Here is a 22,565-nt window from a genome sequence, read left to right as displayed (position 1 = left end):
TTCTTAAACAGAGAATTGGAATATATCAATAAGTGGGATATGAGATTAAATTTAAGGGAAACTAAAACTTCATTGATAGGTCAGCCTCATAACCTACTCCCACTCCTTGGTGTGTTTCATAGGTAACAATTTACTTTTACAATAACTGGCACTATTTGCAGCTCCAAGCTGTATATTTTTGCAGAATTTGAATACAGTACATCATTTAATGCTGCTGGAAAGCTGGGTATTGTTCATTTGACTACAAATACATAGATGATGATAACACTACATGCTTCATATGTTGTATTTTACCAAAACTGATGTTACTTGAAGTGGTAGCTTCCATTTTCCAGTTGCTAGCTTTAGACTTTTTTTGGCAAGTATCTTATTTTTCCAGTTGCCATGAACTATTTTGATAGGAAATTTGTGTTAGTACCTGTGCTCCTAGAATTAGTTCACACTTCTTTTTATTGATTTTCAGCATCTACATTCTGTTAAGGGGGCTCATTTTAATATGTCTCAGTTAGCATTATTAATTATGGTGACTAAGTTTAAGAGAGGCTGAAATACTACTTATACTACTAAAAAGTGCCATTTACCACAGGCTTAATTTTCTTACTGGTATTTAATTACAAGATGTGCTTTATGCAGGAATTATTCAGATATCCAAAACCGATGTGAGAATTTACACTGATACAGACTTTTGCCCTTTTTGCTGTGAAATTAATTTGTAGACCAATGTTCTCCAAGAGAACTTGTATCTTTGGAGTGAAATATCAGCAATAACAATTAATTTAGACTGGATGTTTACAAACTTGGTTTCACATGGAAATTGTCCTCTATGCTTACTGAAGCTTTTTGTTTGAAAGATATATACTATACATGGTTTCTTTTGAAAAATCATAGTTTTACTTACTTCAGTGGCTTATTTTCCTTTTCATATATATATTTTCAATAGTGATTAATTCATGCTATGATTGCTCTTTCCAGTGGTTAGGAGGTGTTAATTTAGCACTACTAAGGTGATTATGGAGCCATATTTGGACAAAGGATCTCTTAATCAGAAAGTAGCTTATATATTAAAATTTTATGTTCAAATAGCACTTTTGTGATGATTACTTGAAGCCATATGTGGACAGATGAGATATGTTTAAATCTGGAAGTAGTTTTTATTGTAAGCTCAAAGAAATCTATACTGAATTTATTTACCCTTGTATAGTTATATTGAGATAAATTTTTATTGAGCATTGATAACATAATGTAAAGTGCAAGTCTTCCTTGCAAGTAATATTTGATGAAATAGTCTCTATACACAGTGGGTTACAATAAGTAGTGATTGATTGATATTTTGCAAATTGGTTTTGTAACAACTTTGAAATTAGCTATTTATCTTTATATTTTATAATGATTATCATGGCACAAATAGATGCATTTTTATCATGGCTTCAAGTTACAGGTTTAGGGTCAAACTTTGAAGTAATAACGAAGATATACAGGATCATAGTTATCATGCCATTGTATCTCAAACTATTCAGCAGACAGTTACACAATGTCAAAAAAGGTAAATGGTGAGTAAACAAGTGTCTTCAAATACTTCGTCACCCAAGGCATTTATAGGGTTCTCAACTGTTATAGTTCTTTAAGTACTGTAATCTGAAAGAGGGAAAATGGTTAGTTGATATACTGTATTCTCATTTTATCTCTGAACCTTTAGAACTTGGTTTTTGAATAGAAATATGGGAAATATCCAGTCATTGGCTGCTATTGTATTGCCTGTGTAAGTCCAGTGTAGTTTTTGTGGAAGGGATAATGATGAAGCAACAAGATGACTCGGATAATCAGTGTGTGGCGTGATTGTGTATTATCGGCTGAAGTATGGATAAGTTAGAGACCTAGTGATGAAAGAAATGTATTATGAAGTGACTGAAACTAAAATATGAAAGCTGATTGCTTTTGCTCATTGATAAGGACACATGACATTATAATGACCAAGATTAAAGTAATTGCACAATTTTGCTTGGAGATGTATTATGTTTTCATAAATCTCATTTGGTTTCATCATAATCTCACCATATATACTGTATACCTAGTATTCATGTGCTGAATATCTGATATTCATTAGTCATTTGATTGTCTTGACAGAAGAAGGTAGTCTACTGCCTAGTCACTATTTGGACCCACAGATGTGTATCAGTCTTCCAACTCACTTTTATATATTACTCATCTTTGCTATACTAATACTGTTTCTTCACTAGGTGTTTTCTTTTTGCTGATCATATCTATCTTCAGTCTTTCCTTGTACCTTATATAACTGCAGTGCATTATAAATTGGTAAAAAGAGTGATATAATTATTGAGCAGTTACTTTTGACTGTGCATTTTATGAGAATCATCAACTTCACCAGAAATATCCCGAGCTTTTTGGATAATATCTGGATTTCTTCCTAGTAATGTGTTTGTTAACTGTAGCTAGGTATGTAATGGGTTTGTACTTTTCTGCTTGATATAACTCCTTTTTATTATACAAATGCTTCTGTCAAAGTCTTGGTACAATACAACTATGTACCAAAAGGCAACGAATGTGGAAGGATGCCCAGTGCATGTGGGGAGTGACCTGACTCTTACAAACACTCTGCAGTAGCTACAGACATAAGACATGCAATTGCACACTGTTCTTCATGGAAAGCTACTCTTCAGGAGCTCAAACGTGTAGGCATCTCTGTAATAACAACAGTTACGATGGCACTGTAATCGAAAGTTGCACATGAAAACAGTGGGACATGTATGCCAGCACCCCTGCAACAGCAGCTCCCTCACCAGGAAACATCATATATTATAGAGGTGCATATCATAGCTAGTTTAAATATGAGGTCAAGGTCATGAAAAGAAATTGCCAGTGGTGCCACAACTACAAGTCATATTGAGAGTGTCTTATAAGTCTACTGCCACCCAAACTTGGCCATCACCCATGTAATGTGGAATGCCACTGTTCCCCCGTGGAGAGATGTGAAATTGACCAACGTAGTCAATAAAGGGGTTTTTCAAGCCCTCAGCAATTGCTGCATAGGTCACACCACTACCACTTTACACAGGTGGCTGCAAAACCACCGCAACCAAGGTAGCAGTATTCCAGCATTATGTAGACACCCATGACTGTAAACCAGCACTGGAAGAATTAATATAAGGCACAGATATTCTGCATACAGAAGCTCAGTTTCACAGATTGCAAATAGCTGAAGCTGTAAGTATGAATCAACAATGGCCTACATTAAGTATACAAAGGAATACAGACTTCATCCTCCCTTCTTCAATGAAACTGCAAGATACCTGTGAGGATCCGAAGGGAGAAACAAGAGACAGAACACTCCCAAATACAACAAAAAATACCGACAGTGGAGCAGATCAAAAATTATCAGCTAGAGATGGAAATCACGTCCTCACTCATGGCATTTTGTTGCACACCATGGCATAGGGTGTGCCCTACGGAACACTAGAAATTCGATTACTATGTGAGAATGAGACCCACCAACCAAACAAATTTGATCACTCCAGTAACATTATATTTTACATTCAGGCATAACTGTTAAGTCCTCACATTGTAATAAATGCTGTTTATGTGAATTTGCAATTTAGTCATGAAGATACCACTGATGGACAAGGAAATGGTCTGTCGACTTTAAGAAGTAAGTGGAAGCAAACATGAATAATCTTTCTTTATTTCTGAGAAACTTATCTGAAGAGAAAAAGAAGTATGGACTGAATAAAAAGATTGTATGTGCAAATAATGCTATTGACTTCAGTGGAAATTTATGTCCCTTTCGCTTACATCACTTACACAATTGATTGCTACCAAGCACACCTGCTGTGCTCTGCTAAACAGGGTACTCGGTCTCCTACTACCAGCCAGAGCACCCACTCACCTGCTTCCAGTTGGGGTACCCAGTTGCCTGTCTGCTCTGCACCTGCCTTACCTGCTGACTGAACTGCTCATTCATTTCCACCAGTTTCCCAATGCAAACACTCTTCTACTTCTGTGTCCATGGTCCTGTTCGCTTTCTGCTTTACCAGTTGCCTGTCCACAGAATATGATGGAATTGGGAGATAGCTTGCATGCTTTATTGTAAAAATAGCTTTGAATATCGGTGCAGTCTCGTGTTTTGTATGTTGTCGATGGAGTGCCTGAAGATTTGCCATGCCCCTCTAGTTTTATAGCTTCTTTTAGGTGTCAGAGACTTCAAATGCTATACCAAGAAACTCTCCTCTGAATATGATGCACCTGACAATATTGCATACCATATCCTTCTTATAGTCATCAATGCTCACCTTCTCATGACTTACCAGCTTTTGTTGCTGTAAAGGCTGAGATTCATCAACCTCTGAGGAATCCTAGATCATTATATTTCGCACAAGTCATTGTTGTCTGATGGAATGCCAGAAAGCACTGGGATTGTGACCATTGTAGTTCACAGCAAGCTTCAATTTGTAGAATTCATGACCATGACTGCTGTTGTAGAGGAGATTGGACTGATTGTGACCAAAGTAGGACTAGTGATTGTTGCCATTCCTCTTGAAAGGTCCCTGTGGAGAGGGCTCTTTCTGGCATCCATGGATATGAAGGATTCTTATTTCCACATCATGATCAGTCCATCTTCAAGAAGTCCCCGTAGGAGGTTAGAGTTATCGGTGCACTTCCTAAGGTTCTTTGCAGCATCCCTTCAGCCCCTAGCTGCAACCCCTTTCATTTCTTTTACTGTACCTCCATTCATAATCTCTTTCATCCATCTTACTTTCCACCCTCTCTTAACAGTTGATTCAAAGTGCAACTGCAAGTTTTTCCTCCTGTTTCACCTTTCAAACTTTTGTACTGTCAATTTTTGATTCATTGCTGAATGACTTCATAAGTCCCAGTGCTTGGCCTATGGCCTAAATTCTATATTCCATTCTTTTCTGTCTTCAAGGCAGTGTATCTGTTTTGTATGGGGAGGGACGGTCTTTCAGTTTTGTTTGGTTTAGGGATGGAAGGTCTTCCAGTTTTGATTGTGGTGTTTTGGTATGATAACATTTCCATGGGGTCTTCAGACATATCCTTAACCATGGTAGCTGGGCTCTTGGATAGGTGTCAGATTGGAGAGGTATCTAAATGACTGGCTTTTATATTGGAAACAGCAATAGAATTGAGATAGTTTTGCCAAATTCTGGGAAAAATCTGATAGTGCTGTCTTTATTAGTGACATCTCAATATTGCCATTGATAGCATTGTTCCAGTAGTTCCAGTGAAAAAAAAAATGCACTCAAGCTTTAGCAATCACTGATTGGCCATGTTTAAATTTTATAGAGAGGCCAGTGAAATTCATGGATTGTCTAGGAGGGCTGATCACACCAGAGAAAGGCTTTTGATCTTCATAGCAAAGACCCAAGTGATTACTAGCCCCCTTTGCCATGCAGAGGACTTTTTGCTTTGCTAAGTGAGGCCTATCAGGCTCTACTTGGGGAGAACCAAGGACTTCATAAGTGACTCCCCTGAGTCTTCCTCTCCTTGGGTCAAAGATAGAGACAGTTCTTGAAGAATATAGTTACCTATTGTCTGAGACAAGTATCCCTGATAGACTATACAGTTTTTATGAATGACAAAGCCAAATATGTAAGGGTGCATGCTTATGACGTTGGTCTTGTCCACCTACAGCTTGTAAGCCAAGCAATGATTTGATGTATTTTACCTGGCCATGCTAATCTTAACCTTCACCACTCACCAGTAGTTGGAGTGGCTGTAATGCTTTACATTTGAGAAGGAACTTGGGATGCATCATCATCCTCATCATCGTAGCTCACTTCTGCTTCTCATTCATGGCATGTCAAGAGACGTAGGTTTCTAGAGTTATTAGCAAGTGCCTCATCATCATTATAGACGGTTTTGTTAGATTCTCCCCTTGTGGAGTTCGACATGCAATGAGTTCTCATGATAATTTTAAGTTTTCTACCCTTCCAATGTAAAAAGATCCTCACCAAAGTAACAAGCACCTTACTTAACCCACTTTGGTTTTGACCTTACCATGTACAAAACATTGTATTACTAAAAGTCTTGGGTGCTGCCATGTAGTCCCCAAGTACAGTACTCTTTTGAATCTTATTATGAACATTGAGAGATTCATACAAGTTCATCATATATAAGTGCCCCCTTCATATCTCCTTTTTCTAGCTGTCTCATGTACTTCTTACACAGAGTGAGTTGGTTTGATGCATTCTAGTTGGTTGGATTGATAAATACTTGTGGCCCCAAACAGTACTTTCTTCTTGTGTCTGATAGACTAAAGGTGAACTTGGGAAGTTCAGGACATGAAAATTAGTCATATGAAAAATGGGTTTGTATGGACTTTTTTTTAAAAAGTCTTTTACCAGTTTTAGTTTTGTTTGATATTGTGCAGGAAATATGGAGAGTTGAATACATCTGAAGGGTTTTCTTGATGCTAGTTTAAAAATTCAGCCCTTTTCTGTCAAATTTCCTTTAGTTGGCTGAAATACTTTTTTAGTGTCACACTCTACAGTGTGACGTAATAATCATGATGGCATGTATCATGTAAGGGAAAATAGCATGTGAAAGAAATAAAAGTACAGTATACATTTTTAGCATCAGGTTATTGAAATGCCGACTTAATCTCTTTGAGGAATTACTGGCAAATGTGAGGACATTTTTTTAAATCCTAAAAGGGCCTTGTGTCTTCTGAACGTATTTTGAATTGTCATCAGCTTGAGTTGCTTTTTGCATGATTGGAATAATAAAACAGGCAGCAAGATTACTTGTTATTAAGCCCTTTTACAGGCATTGCAGCCATCAATACAGAAAGATAGAAATACAGTGTAAAAGTGTTAGTATCCTGTCCTCGTATCTTGCAACCTTGAGATATTGATGTTACTTTATGATAACATGAAATCTAGAATGAAGACGGTAGCAGTTGTATTATAGGAGTTTTAGGTAATTATAGTTTACTATCATGGTTAACACTGAGCTGTTTGTTGTTTAAAATAGTAAAGGAAGAAGCTGCAGAGAAGTGCAAAAGTGGTCCATGGGAATTACTTTATGCAGATGTACCTTGTGCAAACAGCAGAATCTGAGGAGGAGGAAGTAACTGCACAACAACATTAGATTTAGATTGAAGATATTGGAAATTGAATTGGAAGAATTTTAAGTAAATGTTTTCTATGCAGGGTCAGCACTGAGCTGTTTTTGTTTAAAATAGTAGTGAAAGAAGCTGTGCAGAAGTACTACAAAGGGGTCCATGGGAATTGCTTCATGCAGATGACCTTGCACAAACAGCAGAGTCTGAGGAGGTGGTTGCTGAAATGTTTAGATGGGTGGAAGAGTGGAATGAAGTGGAGATGACTGAACATCAGCATAAGCAAAACAAATCTTTGGTGACTGGAAAGGAAGCAGGGGAAAAATACAGTTAGGAAAGTGACCATTAGGTTGTTTTTGTAAAGTTGTTAGGGAGAACTGTACTGTAAGTGTAATAGGTGTCAAAAGAGTCGTTCAGACATACAATTTAATGTATACATGGAGTAGAAGTTTTGTATGCCCAAATGCATTACAAGAGCAAATGGAAAAGAGGGGAGCTGAGAATCCTGTTCTGATAGATGGGCAAAGTTTAGAAAGTAGCTGCTGCATGGATAAGAGAGAGATAGGTAACTATTGGTCAATAAAAATTCTCCATTAGTAGGCAGATGAAAGACTTAGGATGGGTACATAATCCTTGTACTACTGTATACAATAGAAACTTGGGCACAGACAGGGAAGATGGAGGATAATCTGAAAAGTTGTGACCATAGAGTGTTACTATTCATGGTCTGAATACAGTGGGAAGATCATATTACAAATTAGGAATTATTGGAGAGATGTGGGATCAAGATGCTGGAAAAGAGACTTAAGATATCAAAAGATTGATATGGTTCAGACATGTGAGGAATGATAAGGAACAGGTGATCAGAAAAGTAGGTGATATGAAAGTGGCAGACAAATACCTGTAGTACATCCCAGGAAATTATGGAGAAAGGTCATAGATGAAGACCTAGACCTAATAGGAATTCAGAAAAAAGGCACAGGATAGAGAACTAATTGTACTTGTTACCCCTTAAGAGAAAAGGTGACATATACTAACTTTATGATGAGATTACTACAGTTTTGAATGGCTAATTGTTCACAAGAATATAGGCATTAAGAAAATGAGAAAATATTGAAAATTGATGAGAAACAAGCTTTATATAGGAATTATTTAAAAATAAACGGATGATCTTGGATAGAAGAAGAATGTAATATTTTTATTTGATAGCGAATGAGAGATACTGTATACCATTAGACAATTGTTTTCCTAAAGTTCACATGCAGTGTAGACTTAGGGGATTTGTGAAATTTTAAAGATGTTCGTAAACACTAAACTCAAGAGACCCTCCCAGTTATTATAAAATAGAAACTTGAAGGCAAGATTGAATACCAGAGCAGTTTAGGGTCCTCATTATGATGTATTATTAGTTTACTAAAAAATTTATCTGAAAATGTAGAATTATAGAAGAATTTCTTTGTGGAGGATTTGTGCTTTTAGATATTTGCATCATGTTAATTAATTTTTTGAGCATAAAATTTAAAGTAAAGGTGAAAATTTCAAATAGTATATTATATACTGCTACAAGTCATTTGATTATAACGTGTAATATAATCTAAATATTAATGATTGATTTGTTTGTGTTCTTTTTCCATATGAATAACAATGCACTCTTCAGTTTTGCAGAGATGGAAATTGCAAAAATTTAACGACTGAACAGTCGTATGAAAATTTATTTAGTTTTCCAAACGAAAATTATAATGTCATGTATCCGTTGGATGTGATGTGTGCTGTTTGGTCCACAAGTACAGTACTGTTGAACATGTTAGTTGTTTAAAAATGAAACAGTGCAGGTATGAACTGAGTAAAGTGTTGTTAACCAGAACAGTAGTTCATTATGCTGTGCACAGTGATCTGTATGATGTGAAATGTGTTTTTCGTCAGATACTTGCCAAAATTTTTTGTTTATAAGTATCAATAATTAATTTGATTTTAATTAAGAATAAGTTTATTGTCATTTGGTAAATACTTCATTGCAATAATGCCATATCACATCATGAATGTAATGATTAAGTAGCTTAAGTAGTTTGTTACGAATTGAGTTCCAAGTTACTGTAATTGTGGTTTGTATGTTTAGTCTGATGATTTGATGTTTTCTGATTATAGTCATCATGTGAATCGCGGAAGAGGCGGTGGCCAGTATAGTAATGTGCCACCACCCAGTGGAATGTCAGGTAGCAGAGGTGGAAGAGGTGGTGGAACTAGTCTTCTTGGAGCTCCACCAGGGAATTTCCAAATGATGAACCAGTCAGCAAACTATCAAGGGTAATGTAGAGCTTGCATATTTTTTTTTATTTTATTTTGTATTTTGAATGTTATATTTACAGAACAAACTTATTTTTTTTTACTTTATTGGAATCTTTGCAGATTACTGCTTATGGTAGTATAGAGGTCTTTAGCTTTTTTTACAGTGCTAGGAAATTATGACCATGGAGCCAGAAAACAGTATGATGATGAAAGGTACTGTAGTTGTTTTTATGATTGTACTAAGATAGTTACCATTTACAATTCAAATATGCCATCAAAGTAATGCCCTGGAGATTTGGAGAGGAGAACCAAGACCAAGCAAGCAACCTAGTCACTTGTTTTTGGTCTTTGGTATAAAAGTATGCTTATTAGTTAGTTGCACCAGATTGGCTATTATTGTCTTAATTATGTCATACCAGGATTCATTAGATTCATGTTTTTGTTTAATCTATTATCTTTTTTTTATTTTTTTGTGTAAATTCCCTATTCATCTGTAATAATAGTTTAATATACTATTCTATATGTAAGTTCATAAAAGCTGTTTTGCTTTTGTCTTCAGGCATTCTTTCTTTTCTTTCATTTGTTAAATCTTCAGCTGAAAACCCTTATGGATCGAGTCAACAGACTATAAATCCAAAAGGGCTCCAAGGGGAAATGAGCCTGCACAGATAAACAAGTTACAGTATAGGAAAAGGTGATAAATCAATAAATATGAGGGAATAGAAAAGAAAACTGTTACACCTGAATTTAGGAGACATCAACAGAAAGCAGTGATGAATTTGCTTCTCACTTAAAAACTTGGAAGTCAGAAGATTCCACAAATGCACTAGGCAAACTATTCCACATTTTAGTTGTAGCCAGCCCTTTGTTGGCCGAGTTGGTTGAGCTTCAGACCGGTCATTCGATGGGCCGGGAGTTCATTCCACCACGGCTGATGAAGTGTTAGAGGAATTTGTTTTCGGTGATAGAAATTCATTCTTGAGTAATGTGGTTCGGATTCCACAATGTTGTAGGTCCCAAGTTAAGTAACCAGCTGGTTTCAGCCACGTAAAATAAGTGTAATCCTTCCCAGCTCCTAGGAGAGCTGTTAATCAGCTCAGTGGTCTGGTAAAACTAAGCTATACTACTTACTTACTTTAGAATTGTAGCCAGAGTAAAACCTCCAGCAAACTGATTATAGTATTAAACTTCATACTAGAAAATTACACACTGCAGCAGCAGCAGCCTGCTTAGTGCTGTAACCAGGAACAGCTAGGTCAGGTAAAGAAAATGCAGAGGATGTGTTGTTGTAGTAATTTTTATTCAACAAACACAGTGAACTCACTTTATATCTTTGCCACAAGTCAAAAATAAGAGTTGGCAAAATAAACTTAACTTATGAAATTACTCTCTCCAGGAATTTGAGAAGAGAATCAGCACCTGAAAACCACACTAGAGAACAGTTCTCCAAACAAGGAAGAAGAAAAGAGTTAAAACACCTAAATATAAAACAGCTTTATCATGAAACCCTCAAAAACATTTCTGCATGATGCCAACTTTTTTAGAAAAAAAATTACACTTAAATCTTAAAAGAGTCACTGGCATTGAAAACAGTAACATTTCAATGTAAATCAGGATGCAGAGGCAAGTGTTCTTCACCAATTATTGTACTTTGTGTTGTAGAAGGATAAAGCTTCATGCCTCAAAGGATACTCCATTCATGTTGCATGCCAGATCTTTATTCAGGGATTCTGCAACCATAAACGTAAGGTGCAGAGAAGGAACAACAGCTAGAAAGAGTAGCATCATCATTGTATGCAATCAGTTTGTTTTCATGACCTTACTGTGTGCCACTATTATAGATAATTAGCAAAAGTCCAAGAACACTACCTTGAGGAACACCTGAAATGGCATTACTAAAGCCACTGTACTGGCTGTCAACCCAGATCCTTTGGGTTCTGCCTATTACAAATTCATCCTATCATGTTGATAAGTGCTTTATGACCCACATGGTTATAGGCTGCACTACAATCTTAACTGACCATGCATGCCTGCACCCTCATCAAGAATACTCTGCAAGACAGTAGATATGGACTAGAGTGCATCACGAGCACCAAGTCCTTTGCAAAACCAAATTATTCTGCTGGTAGCCGGTTATTTTTTTCAACAAACCTACAGATATGCTTAGAGTGCAGCATCTCAAAAATCTTGTATAAAAAAACATGTCATTAAAATCAACATATATTGTGAGGAGCATGAAGATGGGCTTATTCCCTTAAATAATGCAAGAATGTTTTCCTTCCAAAGAGACAGAAAACTTGAAAGTCTAAATAACTTTCTGAAAAGATTAGTAATCTTAGGAGTATTGAAATCAGCAGTCTTTTTAAAAATGATGGAAAAGATCCCATTAGGGTCTATGCTGCTGTAACGGTCAGGGCCCAGAAGCAAAGTTTTGCTCCTTTAGACCTTAAGGCCATCGAACACAGTTTAGGCTCTGGAAAATGTGACTGAGACGACAACAAGGACTCTCCACAATGTTCGCTCACAAAGCCTTAAGCCAAAAGTTCTGCTTTCTGCATGTGGCAATAAACAGCAGTTCTGTCATCTCCTACGGGGGAAGCATGCTAGAATCAACACCAAAAAGTGATGACTTAAGAGACCACCACTGATGATCATCACCACTTAAGAGCAAGCTCTCTCTTAGACTACCTGAGCTTGTCTTCCAAACTCATTGAGATTACTCCACAAAAAGTCTGATCAATTGTTCCTCAGTAAATGGTAAGCTGCTAGTTTTTCATAATAGGCAGACTTATATACAGCAATAGACCCTGGCTTATCTTTAAGACAAAACCTGAGGATTTTAGAAGGAATTCACCTCTCATTAATACTGCCCTAAAATGGAAAACTGCAGCATCTGCAGAATTTTCGAAATTGAGATATGCCACCTGTTGGGCTCATGAAACACTAATAAACAAGTAGCTGCAATTTCAGAATGATTCTTCAATGCTTTCCATGAGGTTCCCATTTGCAGTATCTGCAAAATCAGTAGTAAGGCAAGGGAGTATCTACCATTTTTCTCAGTTTTGTATTTTGCAGATACTGCAGTCTTCCATTTTAGGGTAGAATAGTGCTAAGGTAATCATTTAAACACTCAGTACAGTAATATTCGGAATTCTCTTAATATTGCTCTGATTTCAGTTAGATCATAGTGAATATCATCCCAGTTGGCCTGGGATTTCAGGTGTACCTTTCTAGAGAAGCCCAGGAATTGTTTTATCCGTGGGTCTTCCTTTATATGGTTTTATCTCTGATTACATCAGGAGACAGAAAACATGCTGTACAATCGATTGCTCATACTATCTCGAATTTTCCATAGCCCCTAAAGCCATGTTACTTTGTTCTGGATATTTGATTTATCATCTTACGATCAGTTTTGTAGGAGGCCAGCCCTGTGAGAGCTGATAGTCGGCTCAGTGGTCTGGTTACACTATTTTGTAGGAACTTAATCCAGTCTTATGGAAAGAGTTGTCTGTATTTTTGATAATGAGAGACTCAGTGTTACTGGGTAGATATTCATTAAATTTGTTTCCTTATGACTGACACTCTACCCTTAACAAAAAATTTAGGTTTTTAGAGCTTTTAAGTTTTATAAATATCTGATTAGGAATTGTAAACATAAACACTGAAAACTTTTCCCGAGTATCCCCTGCTAAAATGGGGGTGCATCTCTAAGGATAATGAACAAACGTAACAGTTGTGCATAGTGGAATTCTATTTCAGTGCAGTTCCAAATTGTTTATAATGACTGATTAAGTGAAAATAAAGAAAATGATAGAGTTGAAGATGGAGACTGACTTGACACACCTGGTACTGCAAGGATAATTTAGAGAATTCTAAAAACTCTGTTTCCTTACAGGGGTGGTTCTTTCTTTGTCAATATTAATGATTTCATTTACATACATTGTATTTGGTCAAAGGATTCTAATTCAGCTCATGAAAGATTTGTTGTTGATGGGAGAATTTGAAGAGAGACACCAACAAGATGTACTCATTTGACAAACCAGCAAGTAATAATGGTTGAGTATTCTGCAATGGTAATTAAAGATCTTCCAAGTGACTGTTAATACCCAGCTACTGATTTATGTAAAATGGCTCAGCTAGGATATGTCATGATGCTTTTCTTGTAAGGTAGATAGTCACAGATTGTTTATGTGTAACACGAACACAGCAAGCTGTTTTATGCCTTTTCACAGTATGATGTGTATTTTATTCTCCACAGTTATGGAGGTGGAGGAGGTCAGGGTGGAAGATTTAATCAAAATAAGCATCATGGTGGTGGTGGAGGCTACAACTCTTCAAAACAAGGAGGTGGATATAACAGTAGTCAGTGGTAAGTTAACTTGTCATTGGTGATAACTGCTGAGTTAACACCAGTCCCATTTTAAGTTTGAGAATGTAATCACTATGCTCCAGGTATTTTAGTAGATCTCACTCTCTCTTGTTTTGTGTGTGTATGTGTGCAGTCTGTTAACCCTTAAACGCCTACTGGACGTATCATACGTCGACTAAAATTGTCTGTTGGGTGCCAAGTGGACGATACCGACGCCGACATAAAAATTTCAACCTTCGGTCAACTTTGACTCGACCGAAATGGTTAAAAACGCAATTGTAAGCTAAAACTCTTACATTCTAGTAATATTCAATCATGTACCTTCATTTTGCAACAAATTGGAAGTCTCTAGCACAATATTTTGATTTATGGTGAATTTTTGAAAAAACTTTTCTTACGCCTGCGCAGTAACTTGGCCGAAAATTTCAGAAATTCTTTCGTCATTTTGTCGTAATTTTTGCACTGTTCTATATTAGCCATTACATAAAGTTATATATATGAAAATGTGCGCAATTTCATGTGCAATACAACAGAAAATAACTCATGGTTGTAGCTTTTATCAGTTTTGAAATATTTTCATATAAATCACGATAACTGCCAAAATTTCAACCTTCGGTCAACTTTGACTCGACCGAAATGGTAAAAAAACGCAATTGTAAGCTAAAACTCTTACATTTTAGTAATATTCAATCATTTACCTTCATTTTGCAACCAATTGGAAGTCTCTAGCACAATATTTCGATTTATGGTGAACTTTTGAAAAAAACTTTTTCCTTACGTCCAGCGCCAGAAATTCTTTCGTCACGTTGTCGTAATATTTGCACCATTTTATATTAGTCGTTACATAAAGTTTTATATATGAAAATGTGCGCAATTTCATGTACAATACAACAGAAAATAACTCATGGTTGTAGCTTTTATCAGTTTTGAAATATTTTCATATAAATCACGATAAATAGAAAAAATTTGACTTTCGGTCAACTTTAACTCGACCGAAATGGTTGAAAACTGCAATTGTAAGCTAAAACACTTACAGTCTAGTAATATTCAATCAATTAGCTTCATTTTTCAACAAACAGGAAGTCTCTAGCACAATATTTTGATTTATGGTGAATTTTTGAAAAAAACATTGTTTACGTCCACATCATACTTAATTCATGCATCATTTTGTGATAATATTTTCTCTGTGTTGCTTTGATCGTTTTACAATTTGTTATATACCAAAATCATCGCAATTTAGTGTACAATACAACTAAAAAAAATCAACTCATTAGCTTTAACCGTTGTGCTTACAGCGCGATTTGTATACAGTTATATGTTTTTTTTTTTTCGCTGTCATATATTCCACTATTTATATATGATAATGATATTTTTTTCATTTCTGATGGTTGCATACTAAACTTCAGGCAATGACAAAAAAAGGAGCCAAAAATGCACTCTTAATCTTAAAAACTAAGCATGCTGTGATTTTTTTAAAAAACTTTTTTTCCGCTTCGGCGCTAACTCACCGAACACCGCCGGCATACGGGAGACGTTTTTGTGAATAATTCTCGGCGTTTAAGGGTTAATATGCACTCCCAGATCCTTGACCTGTTGCCACATCTGGGGGGTTTAGAGATGGCAGCTGAAAAGCATCGTTCCAATAATGTGAGAGCCCTAGAAACCTTGGACCTTAGTTGCTGGCTCAGCAAACTGTAGTGAGGGTTTTTCTTTTCCTTAGTAAATATCTCATTTTTTTTTTCATAAGAACACTTTCTGATGAAGACTAAATGTTTTTGATTATGGAAAATTTTGCTCTTGAAACTTTGAAAAAGTGTGGAGTTGGACAGCTTGTCTCTCCTCCTGTAAAACTGGAGTATCTGACATGGAAGAGTGAGGGGAAACTTTAATGTTATGCTTTGCCTTCAGTGCTGGGTTTGATCTTGATAGGCTGATGTCCCCAAAAGCTGAACCTACCTCAGTGCCTGGTTTTTTAGCCTAAATTCCATGAATCCAATCCAATCTAGATCTTGCAGGAAATGTAGAAGTGATCAAGAACTTGAATAGTTTGTGCTGCCTCAGTGACAGTGAAACAAAGACATAATTCTCAAAAGCGTATGGAACTTTTCATAGTGGATTCACACTTTGCTCATCCAACAGGTTGACCTTATATACTAGTGATCATTATTTATAAAATAATCTCCCTAAATATATTCCTTATGACAATGCTGTGTTCATAAATTTGACAGGGAAAATGTACTGATTACACTCAGGACTAATCTCTCAGTTTTATAGTCTAAGACCCCACAATGAAACTAATATCACAAAATATATCAGAAACACTGCACATAATGTCATGCCCAATTCTATACCACATCCTAACAAACATAAATTACCTTCATGGTTTTATATTGTATCAGAATTAATAAAAAAAAGTTTCAGTTGGAAGAAGATTAGGTAGTCTAAAGAAAAGGCTCAACAAAACTGATACATCACAGCCATTACTGGAAATGAACTAATAATGTTTAGAATGTTTGTAGAGATTTATATAACAATATACAACAAACTTTCTACAAAGTTTGAAAAGAAGTCATATAACGAAGAATATCATGAAGACAGTGTGTAACTACATGTCCAGTAATAGCCCTATACAAAAATCATGGGAAAAATTAAGGAAAATAAATGGGACACTTGTTAAGTTATGAAGATATGCTATATTAAAAAATGGAAACTGGATTCTTGACCCACAAGAAGTAAAACAATATATTAGGAGGAAATTTTTCAAACATAAGGAGCAATAAGAACTTGGTTGAACATTTTTGTGAAATAAAGAAACCCACTAAATTCTGAAACAAGGGAGGATAATATTATAATAAAGTATAAAATTTATTATGGAAGAATAAAATTATGCTGTTTTCAAATTGTAACAAATTGGCTCATAGGAGATACATTATTTTTTGAAATGATCAGACATTTAGTTCCATAAGCTTACTCATTTACAAATTTTAAGGTGAAACTTACCTTCCATCATTAGCTTTATCTGCGGCTACTCGGTGCAGGTTCGACAAGTGTTATAATTGAAACAATCGTTAACGAGCAGGAAGCTCCCAATAGTTGTTCCCTGCCCTATAGGGGAGGGGTTAAGACAGCAAGTGTTTTGGTTCATCAGTTGTCTTCTTGTCAGATGTGTAGACAGATGCTCTAAAATTCGTGTTTGTTTTCCAATGGATCGTATGGTTTTGGTCTGTATGTGGCAATATGGACTCTCCTTTGTCTTCCCTATCAAAATCTGTTAGGTTTTGTAAGGTAAGTTACAAGACCAGATTGATAATTGACATGCTTATTAAGTAAATGACGTATACATGCACAAACTGGCGTGGATCATCGAGAGGTGAATTATGATTCTGACAACCTTTGTGATAATGGCAAGATTGGTAATTGACGTGCGTATGGAATAATTGATGTACATACGCACAAACTTGCTTGGATCGTTGAGAGATAATTTACGTTTCTGATACTTTCGTGATCATTGCAAGGTTTGGTCTTGGGAAGAGTTAAAGAGATTAAATTACAAATTAGTCTGTAGTTTCTTCTTAGTAGATATAGATCCTTCTACACCCAAATATCAGCTCAGGTAGTAGGTTAGATTTATTGTATGAGATGGATTCGGTTAAATCTGTAATTGAATTGTATGTAACTATTTGAGTCATTTCATGTATGTTTCCATTGCATTGGCAGGGATAGTGTTCCCTCGTTCCTTTGGCCACTCTGCGGACGCAACCTTGCCCTGTCTCACCGGCTCCACTTGTTGACAGGCCTGGTAGTCCCGGGTGTTTCCAGACGAGGACTAACATCATAGGATGTTCAAGGGCTGTGCCCTCTGTCTCCTGCCTTTGCTTTGAGTCCTTCATGGACAGTTAGATGAAGTAAGATACAGATCGTGTTTGGTTGTGAGAGCTGCCAGCGTACAAGGCACCGCACCTGCTAGCTTGCATGGCATCACGCCTGCATCCATCGCTAGCAGCCCTTAGTATGTAGTTAGGCTATCAGAGTCAGCTTTTATCACCGATGGTCCTATTTTGTTTTGACTAGGCTGCTGTTTGTCTTGACTGGGCTGCTGTTTGTCAGTGCCCATTCTTTTGTAGTTTTTATTGGACTTTTTCAAGCTTAGGCTAAGTGTGCCAGATATTAGTTGTTCCGACATGATATACAAACCATCGGTCCTTTACATTAGGAATTACTCTCAGCGAAGCTGGAAACAGCCATTGAACTTTCGAACAAGGTGGTTAGGCAGTTAACTACAGTTTGGGAGGTGGGAGTCCTGCCTGCCCAGATGTGAACATTCCAGTTTGCTTTCGGCCGTTGTTGGGTGTAGACGTGTTTTCTTCGCTCTCTGGCCAGACTCCGTTGAGCTGCCTTTTCCAGGTGGGATCCTTTTATTTTTGTTTTTTTCTTTAATTATGAAAGCTCTTGTTAAGCCCTGTAAGCCCGCCTTCCCCCAGCGTGTGTGTCCTGGGGTTGGTGGCAAGAAATGTAATAGCTTTTGCTCTAGGATTGACATGGGACCCACACACCCTTTGCTCTTATTTCAGGGTGCGTGTTCACCCACTTCACCTTGTGCTGAGTGTTGTTCCTGATCTGTTGAGCAGGGGTGAAGTTCGTGGCGAGAAGGCAGTACTGAAGGAAGCCCTCCAAGGCGCCATCTGGGGTTACACACCGATGACTCCTCAGGCTAACCCATTGGGATCGCTTTCCTCCCGAGTAAAGTGTGCGTGGCAAGCTTCCCTTCTGTTGCCTCCTTCGGTGAGGACTCTCTTCGCCTTCTTCTTCACTTGCTTCTGCTGGAAGTTGAAGGCTGCAGGAGAGTGGACGATCAGGACATCCCCTCTCGCCTCTGCTCCAGAACTTTTTCCTCCGGAGTGGAATTTCCTGAGCACCCCGACTTTGAGGTATGGTGGTAGAGACTTCTCTCGCGGGGGGGCAGGCTCCAGACCTCACTTCTACCTGGCTCCACCTGGTCTGCCTGGCATCTCATCTCTGGAGGGTTTGCTGTCTCACCGTCAGGCACTTCAACAAGCATGGAAGAGAGACTGTCAGAGGTGGAAAAGGATGCAGTGGAGTCTGAGGGGCAGGACAACTTGGCACAGTAGAAGCCCAGGAGGAAGAACGGTGCAGATCCGCCGATGTTTGGGCCTAGCAGATCCCTCAACTTTCACATTCAACAACCCCAAATGGTGTTCCTGATTCAAGGAGATGGCAGAGACAACCTTGGAAGGGAAGCAGTCATATCGTCTGCCCTTGTCACCCTTGGTACAGGGCTTCATTGCTGAAGTGGATAACCGGGTTGCAGGCCCAGATAATTCCCTGGCCTTGGCCAGGTCAGAGAAGTTGTTGCCACTTCTGCTGCCCCACCAGGCAAAGTACTTCATGCTGGAGAAGGCCTCTGCATTTCAAGAATCTTGGGCCCTGTCGTTTGCAGATTGGGGAATAATATCCCCCGCAACAAATTCAAGCAACAGGGACTTATGATGAGCAGCACAGAAGCCAACAATGCAAAGTTCATTCTGGCCAGGACACTTAAAGCCATCTTCTGGTTTGAAAGGTGCCAGGAGGCCTGGCTAACTGAGATTAAAGAAGCCGTCATACCAGAGTGGTGGCCGGCCCTCAGACTCTACTTGGGACACTCAGGTAAGGTCTTCTCCCACATTGTTTGTCAGGTGGGAAACTCAGACCAATGTGATCCTGAAACAGCATGGAGCTTTCCTTTGCATCCACAAGTATCTCTCAGGAGAGTTGACTGTCCCAGAGGAGCACTGTAGCCCCTTGGAAGATTTCCCCCTACTATGTCCTCAAGGACGGTCCAAAAAATCATTGAGGTAAGGTGAGAGGACTTGAGAAACACACCTACTCTCAAGAGGAGTCCTTGCAATCCCTCCAACAGTCCAGAGGTGTAGAAAATAGAGCAGCACCAACACAAGTGGTAGGTGTAACGCCCCCAACCCAGATTTCATCAAGGCCATAATCAGCGACCCAGCAGAGGAGGTGTTGTCTACAGCGTTTTTGTCCTCCCAGCCAGTCCACAGGAGAAGGAGCTGCCCCAGCAGAGAGGAGGCACCAGGTGAGGTGGAGATGCCCCTGCTTTCCTGCTATTGGCAGAAACGCATATGTCAGTACGTCACTGTAATTTTTTTTCCTTTTTTATGGCTGATAGACATAGTGTCAAAACCCATATCTTTCTCTAGTTGGCTACGTCTAGGAATTTTTGGTGCACACGTTAACAAAGAGCATTTTCCCTTTTTGTAAAGTCATGGATGATCGGTCACTTGTTTGAATTGTTCGCAAGTGTTACTTGACCTATGCTATGCTTTACCCCTCACAAGATTCTATAAGTCCTGCCACTGTAAACACCAAGGACTCTGAGCACTAAGATTTCTATTGCTACTTGTACAGGAGTTGTTGTTATTAAATTTTTTTTATTGTGTAAACCTAAGTGTACTTCTGATTATCTCTGGGTAAGGAAATATTTAAGGAAAAGTTTGAGTGCATAATCTTGAGAGATGTAGACTAACAGAAGAAGGATAATCACTGAAGCACTTCAGCATTTTGAAGTAGGAAAGAAAATTTGTCAACTTCAGTATCCAGGCATTTGTAGGAAATATGTAATGGGTGAGGTATTCACTTCTTATAAACTGTCTGTTGTACCGCCCTTCACTTAGTAGGAAACAAGTTACCACACTAACTATGCTGGAGTCACTTATCGTGGCTCAGATGTGTCATCTTCCAAATTTTTGCAAGTTCTACTTTTATACATTTTGCTAAATGAAATTATGTTTCTCAAATACATTTATTTAGTCTTTGGCTGTATAACTTTTCCACCTTTTCAATGGGTAGCAGTCACCGTAGTCTTTTATCTTTAAAAGCACATTGTAAAATTCAGACTTAGAGTTTCACTCTGGACTGGCGGGCATTCAGAAATTTTATAAGTTCACAAGTCTGTTCTAGAGCTTTCACTGTCACCTCTCCACAACATCGCACACCCTGCCATGATGCCTTTTCAACTGACTCTGCTTCCAGAGCCTCAGACATGGGCACGTCATGCCCAAATCTGCATAATTTCCAAGTTTCGGGTCTAGATGGGCTTCCCTTTTCCATTAATGCTTCACATTTAACTGTTCATGCACCGCTCAATTGTTGTTATCGAGCACGTGTTATGGTAAAAGTAGAGGGTCACCAGGCAGAATAAGGTCTAAAATTAGTTCATCTTGCCCAGTACAGCATGAGAAACAGTTTGATTCAGAGGCGATAACGGTTAAAACTCCGCCACCTGTTATCGTTTAGTTTTAACGCTGTTTTGTTTGCCCTCTAGTTCCCATCAGCGATTTTGTATGCCCTGTGTGTATCAAAATATTTAGTTTATTAATTATAGACTTGATTCTATTATAACAAGTATTTTAGTATCTGTTGTCGACAAGTTTTTGCTTTGACAATGGTATTGGTTACAGTGTATGGTTAAATTGCCTTATGTAATTAAGATACATTGGCATTTGATAATGTGAAAAGTTATAATATTATCTTCATTATTTCAGGCAAAGCCAAGTATCTAGAGGAGGAAATAGCAGTTATAATTCCAGAGGTGGTGGCAATGGATATGGCTCACGTGGTGGTGGCGGGGGAGGTTACAATAGAGGAAACAAGAGGGGACGTGGTAGTGGAGGAAGCTATTTTTCATCAGGTTCTGGCTATTAGATACACTTTGCTCAGATGTTGACATGAATGGGTTTAGTACAGCAATGACTGATTTTACATGACCTGCTTGTGTACCTGCCGAAGAGTTTCATTATTGTCAGACTGACTTTAATTTTGTATGTTGAATGTTTATGCTGTGTCTGGCTAAACTAGGTGCCAATGTGTAAGTTTTGAAGTTAATTTGTTGTATCATCATTTCCACTCCATTTCAATTACTGTACTTGTACAAAATAAAATTTTTGGGGTGGCAACAAAGCCTTGGTTTTGTTTTTTGAGAATGTGTAACCACTTTTATTTATGAATGATCTAAAAGATATTTTCCAAGAATTGAGAATATATTACTGTTGTTTTCCAATTTTATGGAATGTATTCATTCATTTTTGTATGAGATAAAGTAATGGATTTTGTTCCTGAAAATTAGTATTACATTGTGTACCATCTTAAAATAGTATGGTGGTAGTACTTTTTATACTACCAGTCCTCTTTGTACACAGTTGTAATGTAGGTTTTGAAAATTTAGAATCACTCAAGACTTTGATAGGTGGTGCACAGTTCTCACAATTTATGTGTGGAAAATTGAGAAAAAAAAATAATCAGGAGTACATGATGCTAGTCTGGGATCATGTTATACAACTAAAGAATTAGGACATGTAGGTTATAGAAGTTATTCTTTATACAGAGCTGTGTAACATATCTTTTATTATTAAGACAAAAAAATCAGTTAAAGTATCCAGCTCAGGCTGGGTTAACAAAGTGATTAGTTATTGACTTTTGTTATCAAAATGACTGTTCAAGATTGTTATACTCTTAATATGCAGTTTCAAACACAGATTCGCACGCATATGTGTGTGGATGCATATAGTTTGCATATGTAATATTGTGACCAAGTATTTTATGTTAATAAAGTATAAAATAGAAGGAATATTACTGGAGGCACAAAGTTTTCTTTGCATTGTCCATGTAAATGCCACTGTTGTAAGAAGATTCATGCACCAGTAACATCAACTTTGATAAGTTTCTTTTTCTGTGTATCAGGTTTTTAATGTACATTATTATGTACAAAACTTTGTAAATTAAATGGTGTATTCTTTC

General features: G+C 37.5%; 1 protein-coding gene across 2 annotated transcripts in view; it reads left to right on the top strand.

The window, feature by feature from the left end:
* Positions 1-22,565, top strand: part of Rat1 (5'-3' exoribonuclease 2 Rat1) — a 178,871-nt gene extending 156,306 nt beyond the window's left edge. For both annotated transcript variants that reach the window (XM_067082928.1, XM_067082917.1), the window contains 3 exons: positions 9,239-9,397; positions 13,638-13,748; positions 21,314-22,565. In XM_067082928.1, coding sequence (XP_066939029.1) covers positions 9,239-9,397; positions 13,638-13,748; positions 21,314-21,473 — 430 coding nt within the window. In that variant the 3' untranslated portion in view covers positions 21,474-22,565. The remainder of the gene's footprint in view (positions 1-9,238; positions 9,398-13,637; positions 13,749-21,313) is intronic.

This window comes from Macrobrachium rosenbergii, chromosome 3 (genome assembly GCF_040412425.1).
Source record: "Macrobrachium rosenbergii isolate ZJJX-2024 chromosome 3, ASM4041242v1, whole genome shotgun sequence".
Classification (NCBI taxonomy): domain Eukaryota; kingdom Metazoa; phylum Arthropoda; class Malacostraca; order Decapoda; family Palaemonidae; genus Macrobrachium; species Macrobrachium rosenbergii.
Note: the sequence above shows the minus strand (reverse complement) of the source record. Positions and strands in the feature narration are given on the sequence as shown.